The sequence below is a fragment of the Struthio camelus genome, chromosome 13, assembly GCF_040807025.1.
Source record: "Struthio camelus isolate bStrCam1 chromosome 13, bStrCam1.hap1, whole genome shotgun sequence".
Lineage (NCBI taxonomy): Eukaryota > Metazoa > Chordata > Aves > Struthioniformes > Struthionidae > Struthio > Struthio camelus.
In genome coordinates, this window is record NC_090954.1 from 4,228,572 (window position 1) to 4,238,768 (window position 10,197).

Here is a 10,197-nt window from a genome sequence, read left to right on the forward strand (position 1 = left end):
GCTATATACAGCGAGCAATGATAATTTTTACTTGGGTGAATGGAAAACAAATGTGCTAAACATAGTTCTCTATTCTCATATGTGGCAATGGCACTATAACCTGTGTTATTTATGCATTTCCCACCGATAAACGATATAAACGTAGCACTGATGGGTGTGGGAGGGAAGACAGGTAGCCCTTACATTGCAGAAGGTCAAGGTTAATGCTGCCTCCAGCATTATAATGACAGATGGGAGGCAGAAACCTTAATGTACTTGTGATTAGCATATGGTTTCCTTGGCCGAGTGTCTGACGGACTGAAGAGGCCTGGGTACTGTCTTCAAAACTTACACGTTTTAAAACAAACAAATAAAAAGTTTGTATGGTTATATTGTTGAGCCTCTCAGCTGTTTTTCTTGAACATCTCCATGTTTTGAGTAAAGTATTGTCAGCTGCTTTGTTCTGGAGATGCACTGTGGTAATCTATCACTGGGGACTCGCTGCTCGGTGATATATTAGCATGACATATCGACCTGTGTTGCTTTGATGTGTAACTCATCAAGATAATGTTGGCAAGCGTTGTACAAAAGCAGCATGTTTAAAAAGTATCAAGATGAATTGATTCCTTGCTTAAGAAGTGTGAAAGGAAAAATAATAGCAGTTTGCCCAGGGATCCTGCGAGTCTCCCAAAGGTGTTAAATGCTGCGAAGTGGTGGATGGAATTTCATCCTTCCTCCCACTTCTGTTTTTCCCATTTTCAAGAAACACAAGTTGCATTAAGCCTTATTTTTGGTAGCATATTTTGTCACTTTAAAAAGCAGTTTAGCCAGTCCCAAAACACTATTTGAGCAAAATATGACGGCTGAATTTTTTTAAAACCGTTTTTTCACGTTCTTAGTATAAGTTATTCTTCCAAGAGTAGTTCTTATTTGTATCTTGTGGAGGCACGCTATGACTGGTAGTATTTAAAAACCATTTTAGAAGTGGTGGTACAACTGCAAAAACACCAGCAGTTCTGAAGTTCCTTCTTTCATAGTCTTAAAAGGCGTGAAGGAGGAAGACCTGCTAGCACATCCAAAATATCTCCTTATCTGTTCAGGATTGCTTTGCTCACTACTTCTACTGCTGTTGCCCAGTTTGATACTAGGGCTTCTGCTGTCCTCTGTGACTTGGGTGCGTGATGAACTTATTTAAAGTGACCTACATGTATGGATGTTGTTTTAGCCCGAATAACCAAAATGTACCGGATGGGTTAGGTTGAAAATATTTACTTAATATGCCCGTTACTGAAATATCAGAATACTTCACAGTATTTAATGCACCAAAGTATCTTTGAACACTTCTTTATGGCTTCTGGGAAACACATGAATCTCTTCGTTCTGCCCTGTTTTTCAAGTTAAGATCTGAAAAAGTTCCCTTTAGTAGCCAAGGGGCTATAGAACTCTGTTGTTAATATAGTTAAGGTCGAGGTTGTGTTGCATCTTACTGTCATAAGTAAAATACTTGTCCCGCTTTCATCAAGAAATGTGTGATGGTCTGATAAACACTACCCACCAATGCAATCTTGACAATGATCTTGCACTGCAGACTGTTTAATAATTTTCATTATTTTTAATTTAACTTGAAGAAGTGCAGACTCCTACTCAAATTAAGGTTGGTTGTGTTGCCGGAATGTGGTAATTACTTTAATTGATCACAAGATAGTTTCCTTGATCACCAATTAGACCAAATTACCGATCAAGTTTCAAGACGTGAAGAAATGTCCAAACTGATTTTATATAATAGTGTTTTCATATCTAATCAAACCTAAATATCTTTTCCTTCCAGAGCCAATTGTATTTTCTAAAAGAAAGGTTATGGCTCTACAAATATAAAGGTGATTCATAAACAATAGCGTTCTAATTCATTTAATTGGCAAAGGAAGTATTTAGGACCTTAATGGAGATTGCACTAGTGAAATTGCTCAGCAGAACTGTAGCTAATTTTCTTAGTGGGAGACTGCTAGTTTCTATATATAAGTAAAATAAATACAAAAGGTAAGTTGCTTTGAGTAATTTGCAAAGAGAAAGAATTGCTCCGCGTAAAGCAGGGCAATATGTATGTATCACATGTGCATGCTTTCATCCTTTCCTATAAATGTCGGACTGCTCTGGTTGGGGCAGTTGTAGTCAGCTGGAGCACTCCAGCCCTTGTTTCCAAGGTTGGAGTCTGAGGAACAAGCAGCAGAACCTGTCCTGGGGAGGGTCCTCTGTTCTGAAATAAATTCCTTTTCATGATACGGACAGCCCCATGTTCAGTGCTCTTCAGCAGCAGTTACAGTTTTAAGATGAGTGTCCGTTTTTACTGACTGTGGGGGAATGAGAGAATAGATTAGCGTGGTGGTGTGCTAACTGGTGAGGCTTCGTTGTCAAACAGTGGGAAGGAAGAGCTCCAGAACAGACTAGTCTCACAGGCTAGTTTGTTTGCAGAGTAGTCTGCTCTGTCTTCCTGCCGTCTGAGGGTAGAGCAACCGATTATGTCAATGCAATAAATTAAGCATGCATGTGTAATATAAGCTGCATGTGTACATATGTGGGTGAGTTACTCTGACCGATAGACATTGGTAGTGCATGCATGAACTTGGGAGGGTTTTTCATAAATTTGATCTTGTTTTTCTGTTGCGGTTTCTACAAAAGCCATCCAATTGCAGATGTGTTGCTGACTGTTCCAAACTTTTGGGGACAGTTCTGTATATAAGTTGCTATGTTGGAAATAACACCCCAGTTAAGCCAGTGGGAACTCTTAAAAGCCTTTAAATAAAATATGTTTCAGAGCTATTAATGCGTATGTGTTCCAACTTTTTACTAATGTCTAATGCACAACGTACTGCATTCTGCTTCAAAGCACGTTGTTGAAACATTTGAAATTTTTTAACCGTAATTGTTCACTCCAAGTAAAATTAAACCAAACGAGCTTCAAGGGAAGTTAGACTTCCCAAATTTTGGAATGCTCTTGGGTCAAAGAAAAAAGCTTTTTAATTGCTGACAGTTTGGTGATTTCCAAATGACAAACCTCATTGGAATGATTTTCTCTGATTATAACGTTTGCATTCATTTGACTGGCAAAGCGACTAACAAAGTCATACTTCATCCAGGCACTGATTCTTTTTTTCTTAAAGGTTTTTGTAATTTGTGAGGGGAAAAAAGACTGAAACTATTATCAACCATTATATGTTATTCGTTGACCACGTGTTTGTTTGAAATGGCCATCACTTGGTGGAATGTGGGCTATACACATTCTTCTCAATAAATTAGCACTACAAAACTACCTAAATCAGGTAGGTTTTTGCTGAGGTTGTATAGTAATATGAACCAGACCGTGGAGATGGATGTGCCTTTTGCTTTGCGTGTTAATTTAGGTCCCGAACCCTGATGGTTGGAGCACAGTATGAGCAAAGCCCATTGACTTAAAGGTGTTCTGCTCATGCACTGAGGCTCTTTGGGCCCCATTGTGTAATTGCATTCTTGATTTGCATGGATGTTCTAATTTTCTTTGTAGTGTAGTGATTTACTCTAAGCGTTTGCCGAGAACCTCCTATTATTTTCTTCTTGAGCCTGTGAAAAAAAACTGCATCCTGGGGAAATGTGCAGTGCAGAATATAAGGGCAGAGGTTTGGGAAATCTATTTTAACCATTTAAGGTAAAATATGTTGTCATAAAGCAGAGAGGTAAGCCCACCTGCTGCCTTTCTCCCCCCAGTAAAATAAATAGCAAAGTAATTGCCTGAAAGGATATATTTCTGGTATCTGTCTAATAAGAACACTATGACATGATGCTTAATTAGAAATGACAGGTTAGCAAGGGCGCAGGGGATGAGAAGCATTGAGATGGATGTTTAAAATACCTGTTGGATGCCAAAGGTAAAATCATTGCTCCCATGCAGTGACTTTGAATCCCTGAGTAAGAAACATTTAACAGAATGGCTTACCAGGATCTGAAGAGGATGATTTCTGTGGTGTCAGGAAATGCTTTGGTGGCACGAGAAGATGAAGTGCTCCGTTGGTGCACGCACAAAAATGGGGCCCAGTATTCTGGAGCATCTCTAGGAGTTTCTGAGATTTTGGAGTGAATCTTGCAGATCCAATGCCAGAGTAACATTAGTCAGTTGTCCTAACAGATGGATGAGTATTTTTGCCTTTGCTCTTTATCTCCTAGGCTTTTGGATTTATGACACGAGTTGCTCTACAAGCAGAGAAGATGAATCACCACCCAGAATGGTTTAATGTCTACAGCAAGGTAATGTGTTCGCTAGCTTTAGCTACAGTCACTGCAAATTAAATAGACCAAAACATTGTCAGAGTGGCACGTTGTCTGTGCCTTTCTTTTCTTAGCTTATATACAATGGAAGAAATAGAGAAATGTAAAGAGGTGGTGTCTCTTAAAAGCAAAACAAAAACCCCCAAAACACCTTTGCAAAGATAGCCCCGTTCTCCTCGTAGACAGAATGGATTGGTGTATTAGTTTTCTTTTGTTCAGCATACCTCTCTCCAGCTATTTCCTCCCTGTTTCTAAGAACTTTCTCACAACTTTGTTAGACTTTCTACCAGAGTGCTCCAACTCTGTGTTCTTCCAATGAGTAAAATATATATGTTCCACAAAGTACTAAAATTTGCAGTGGTGAGATGGCACCAGGAATCAAGTTCTTCTCTGCAATTATTTGCTGCCAGCTGCATGGTTTGGACCTATCACTTAACCTTTCTGGCCAAGGTTTAAAAATAAAATAGAACTCTTTAAACCCTTCTTTGTTTAACCTGAATAAATGACTATTTTGAAACTACTAAACACTCACTCATTCCTTTCTGTGCAACAAGTTAGGAACCCGGAGGTGTAGGAGATTGGACTGATGTGTAGGTACCTAAATGAGAGCCTGGAATTCTAAATTTAGACTTGATTTTTTTTTTTTAAATGTGGGCCCCTGTGCCTCAACATAGCAGCTTATAAAATTTGTTTATAATATTACTGAACTGATGGTGGTCTCATATTTACAAGGGTTACAAGGTATACTGCAACCCTTGAATGAAAGGTGCTATATGAGGGTGCATATGGGGGAGTTATTGCTCTCCCTTTATTTTTATTTTCTTACGCTTCTCATTGCATTGTACTGAATTATTTCTTTTAGCGTTTGGCATAATATATACCAGTCCCACTAAAAATATACTAAAGAACAAATGACGTGGTTGTGCCTGTCCAGCATAGTTTGTTTTGTGGCAGATGCAGAATGGTAGGCATGATCTTAAAGATGGGATTAATTGACATAAGAGTGGTCCAATTAAGGAAGCTTCAAACAACAAAGCCTGTATGGCGGGCTTAAGACTCTGACAGACAAGCTGTGTTGTGGCAGTTTAAGAAGCGTTGCCTGCCGCAGCCTGCCCCTCCTGCTGCTGGGAACCCCCACCTCCAAAGCCAGGATGACAGAGCAGGACGTGTGTTCGTGTCCCAGCCGTATCTGCAGCTCCCTAACACAGACCTGTTCTCACCAGCCCTTTCACTCACCGCATTTCAGGGCTTGTTAAGTGATGACTGGGCAAAGGCCTAAGTGTCTACTCTTGATGACTTTCCTTACTTTCCAGAAGGCTTAGAATTCCCTCTTTCTTTCTCATTCCTTTTCCCCAAATCTCTGTCAAACATTTGACAAAGTAGTGCCCAACTTGTCGTCTTTGTTGGTCTAAACAAACTGATGCACGCCGCTGCTTCGGAACAAAACGTGCCAGTCTGTGTGTTTTTCTTTTTGAAATGAATCTGCAACAAGCTCAGCAATTTTTTCACCTCTGGGGTACTGCTTTTTAACAAAACACTTGGGCCGCTGAATTTGCTGTGTACAATTTAGTCGTTGGCCCAAATTCTTTGTGAAACTGATATGTGCAAGGTAAATGTAAAGAATGAGTTATTTAAGTCGGACACTTCTTTCTGGATGAAATCCTAGAACGCAAAGCCTGTTTCGTTCCGCAAAGGGGTTCTCGTCTGCGGGTTCTGTTAAGCCTGCTCACCTACAGTATTTTCTATTTACATGAGCAGTGAGGCTCCAATTCGCTGTTTGCCGAGAGCTTTTTGTAAAACCAGCTCACTACAGAGCCCTCCCCTTGAGAGACGTGCCGCATTTTACATCAGCCTGTGTGGCAAAGATGAGGATGGCTGTTCTTATCCATTTCTTTTCTTTTTTTAACAGGTTCAGATAACTCTTATTTCTCATGACTGTGGTGGACTGACCAAAAGAGATGTGAAGCTGGCCCAGTTTATTGACAAAGCTGCTGCTTCAGTGTAATACAGATGTGAAATGTTTTAATATCGTTGCTACCAATATTTTGTGTTTAAATAGAATCATTCGTTTATTGTAACCGATTTAGGCAAAGTCCCTCAGAGGACAAGATACTTTGTTTAAAAAAAAAGAATGGCTTAGCCTTGTCTGCCTTTAATATTACCTCAGTCTGAGAGACCCCCCTCTAAATAAGCCTGGGCTTATCCTTTGTCGTTGCTGGCTTCACATGAGGATACGGCAGCTAAAACAGCAAAAAATTCATTTTGAACAATCCTTTTCTAGAAATGAAAATAGTGATTTTTAATATTCGAAGCCAAACCCGGGAGCATGCTTCGCTGTCCACAGAACAAAAAGCTGGAATGAAGACTGGACCCCATCCAGAGCTGTAAGCGCTCCCCGAGCCCGCAGGAGTCCAGGTGGGTAACGGACCCTGCAGCCCCCTCGGGAGGAGAGCGCAAAGGCAGCTGCCACGTGAGTGTGCCCTCGTGCCTAGCCGTTTCCTAGGTTTGTACGTCTCTGTACTTCAAAGACAGAACAGCAGCCGTACTATGTCGTTGCCATCCTGTCTCTGATGGCTGGTAGCAAGCGCTTAGGGAAGATGCTAAGAACAAGGCAAGCAGTCTGCGGCTTGATGCTTCCTTGAAGTAGTCGGCAGATCCTGCAGTCTGCAGCTCAGCTACAGCCTCGTGTTTAGTTAACTTCCAGGAGATGTTTCTTCGGTGTGTTTGTCTAATGGCCTTTGGAACCCATCTGTCCTTTTGGTGTCCATGGCCTAGCATCTCAATCAGGTGAAAGTGCTACTGTGTGCTTGAGAATTGTTTCCTTTCTGACGAGGCGTAGGGCTGGATCCTACAGCTGCTGGAAATTGTAATTCTGATCCAGCATATATGCAAGAATCCCGGGGAGCTCCTGATGCTCACGTAATTAAATGAAGCATATGCTTTGCTGGGTCCGTCAGAGTGCTCAGTGCAAGATCAAGCCGTTATTTCTGTCGTACCGTTCTCATCCCCGTAAGAGAGGTCAGGGTAGCTTCCCCAGGCTCCTGTGACACTGGCAAGAGCTGCCGGCAGTGAAGAAACCAGCATTAGCGGGATTCTCCGGCTGGGCTGGGCTGAAGCTGTGGACGCTCTTTTTTGTAATTACAATCATTCATTGCAAATGTTGTTCCAAGACCTGCAGATCCCAACAATGAGTTTTAAAATAATTTCTTCTGTGGTTTCAAAGTCTTTGTTGTCATCCTGTGATCCTCACCGAGGCACGTTTCCTCTGCCAGCAGCGAGAATCCAGCCTGCTTGAGGACTGCAGAGGTGGGCCCCTCTCTCTGCAACCCCTTTGCTAGCTGTCCGCAGCATGCACAGTCATGCCTCGCGAGCAATTGCTGGTGCGTAGTTTCCGGAAGATTGACACTTTATAAATGCCTAAATGCATAGTTAGAATGACACCAAAGGCACAGTTACAAACTACTGAGAAATGAGATATACAGTGACTTGTGAAGCTTTGCCAAAATCTGTATCTGGTGTGTGTGTGTTAGGTGTGTGGTCTCTCAAATATTTGGGATGCAAAATGCCAATAGCTGACAAGCAAATATTCATGTTGATGAAATAAGAAAGATAATTTGTTGTTAATCCTTAGCAAGTGTCCTGTCATGCACTAATTGGTAACAGGAATGAATATGAAAGATGTTGGTGTTTATTGCCAGTAACTGTACCTAAGTTGCCAAATTAAAGTGTAAAAGAGACCCAATTCAGGCTTTATGTTCAGATGCTCTTCCCTTAAAAGTGCTTTTTCCCCACTGACGCAGCGAATTTCCCTGCTGTGGGTTGAAAATGGTCACTGTTGCAAGGAATGAATAAAGCTAAAACAACCAACCAGGCTGCGATATCTTCTGTTACTCATGGGGACTTGGACAAAGCTTTGCCTGAGCTTTTGACAGCGTCTCTAATGAACTGTGAAAACTCTGTTAGAAATTGATGTATAATGCAAACGCTTTGAATAAAACCAATAAAATCAAATTCCTCCTTTGTAATTTGTTTCTTTGTTATTATACATATGTGACAAAGCTGTTTAGTTTTAAGATAAATTTACGATAAATAATATTTAGTTCTTGGGAGGTCTTTGGTTTAGAATATTGATATTTATTTACATACTCTGAGGGAAAAAAAATCCCCGCCGACTAATATAGCTCTGAGCTACGTTGTCTAGTTATGGTATAGCACTGTGCAACTGTGGTGTTTTGAGGCTCTGAGTAGTGAAGAGGCAAAACAGAGAAGAGGAGCCTTACTTTGGAAGCTGTGCAGCTCAGCATAGTTTCTAGCTTAGTCCTAGTTTAGCCACACAACTTCTTGTTAACTTTTGGAGCATTGCAAAGACCTGCGAGTGCCGTTTGCGAGTACTGCTGTGCAGCGCCAGTAACAATGCAATAAAAATAGCGGTGAATAAATTGCTTCCATTTTTTTTCCCGGTAAATGTTGGCTTTAAAGACAGTTGCAGGTGAAATCCTGGCTCCGCTGAAGCCGCGGAGAGTTCTGCCATCGTGCTACCGAAGCCAGAGTTTCACCCTGGGCGCTGATGTGATATCCTTTCCTCTAGTCCCGCTTTAGCTGTTTTGTTAAGCTGCTGCTGGCTGCTCCCCTGTGCTGGCTGGTACCTGCACTTCTGTGCTTGGAAAGCAACGCCGTTCTCCCGGGGTTTGCTTTGCCATGCAGGCGCCAGATACTTCTTTCATTGTAGTTGCGCTACTTCTGTTTTTGACAGAATTCCCAGCGTTTTTGAACCGCGTCCCAAACCTGTGGTGAACCCCTGCGGAACTCCACCTCCTCCCCATCTCCAGCAACGTCTCCTCACCTCTGTACCAAACTAGCCGCTCTCTGCAGAGCGGGGCGAGGGAACCGTGGCCTGTGCAAAGTATACTGAGAAGCCACTGGCTTCCCTTCCGAATCTAAGCCATCCAGGCAAATGTGTCTCTTCAACTATCTTCTGCGCGTGAGTGCCGAGGCGGCTGTTGCTTGGTGAGTGCACGGATGCCGCGGGAGATGGGGAGGGGACGCAGCTCCCTGGGTGGAGGGCTCTGCAGCAGAGCACAGTCTCCTTGGCCAAGCTGGAACTTCATGGGAAACCTATATAGCAAGAACGTAATGACAGATTCTGGGTTTTGGCCAGGAAACTTCGCCTAATACGCTCTTTCTTGCGAAGAGCATCGTTGGCTCCGCTCTGAACAAAAGTAGCCAGACTGCAGGTTTTGGGTCTTTTCCAGGTGATGGCATCTCTGTAGTCATGCTGCTCCATTACATTACATCATGGGCTTGAACAGCTGCCTGAAATACCGCTTCCTCCCGTGTGCAGGCTTCTCTTCTGGGCAGGTTTTGTAGATGTGCCCTGGCTGGTGCCTGCTCCCTGTTAGCCTGCAGGGTTGCACCCCAATGTGGGATGGCGCCTCTCTTGCAAACTAATAACGTTTCCCTGTTTGCTGTGAGGTTCAGCTCATGGCTAGCAGCCACCAGGTTAAATATTTCCCTGGAATGTTTGTTTTTTTTGCTTGAAGGCTGATTGTGGCTTTAAGTATTTGGATAATCCATCATGAAACAACCTTTCCTCTTGAAAGTAGCTTTCCTGCATTGAGATTAATTTTAACTCGATGTGTCCCCTCCGCCAACCCAATCCATGACTTGTGGGAAACACAGTCCCTGTGAGACCCTCTGACATTGCTCCACGGCCACAGGAAATTAAAAAGCTAAAACTTGAGGCTGAGACAGCAAAGTATGAAAGATGCCTGCAGCTTTGTTGGGATTACTGCCTGGGTCCTGGGGCATCTGGGGACTGCTAACTGCTCAGCTACCAACAGAGATCACACCTTGACAGGACGGTCTCTGAAACGCATCCAGTGAACGATCCTTCCCTTTCCCTAAAATGGGGGCCTAGGTCCA

At 42.6% G+C, this 10,197-nt stretch overlaps 1 protein-coding gene across 2 annotated transcripts in view; it reads left to right on the forward strand.

The window, feature by feature from the left end:
* Positions 1 to 8,286, forward strand: part of PCBD2 (pterin-4 alpha-carbinolamine dehydratase 2) — a 28,286-nt gene extending 20,000 nt beyond the window's left edge. For both annotated transcript variants that reach the window (XM_068959295.1, XM_068959296.1), the window contains 2 exons: positions 4,174 to 4,254; positions 6,185 to 8,286. In XM_068959295.1, coding sequence (XP_068815396.1) covers positions 4,174 to 4,254; positions 6,185 to 6,280 — 177 coding nt within the window. In that variant the 3' untranslated portion in view covers positions 6,281 to 8,286. The remainder of the gene's footprint in view (positions 1 to 4,173; positions 4,255 to 6,184) is intronic.
* The last annotated feature ends 1,911 nt before the right edge of the window (positions 8,287 to 10,197 follow it).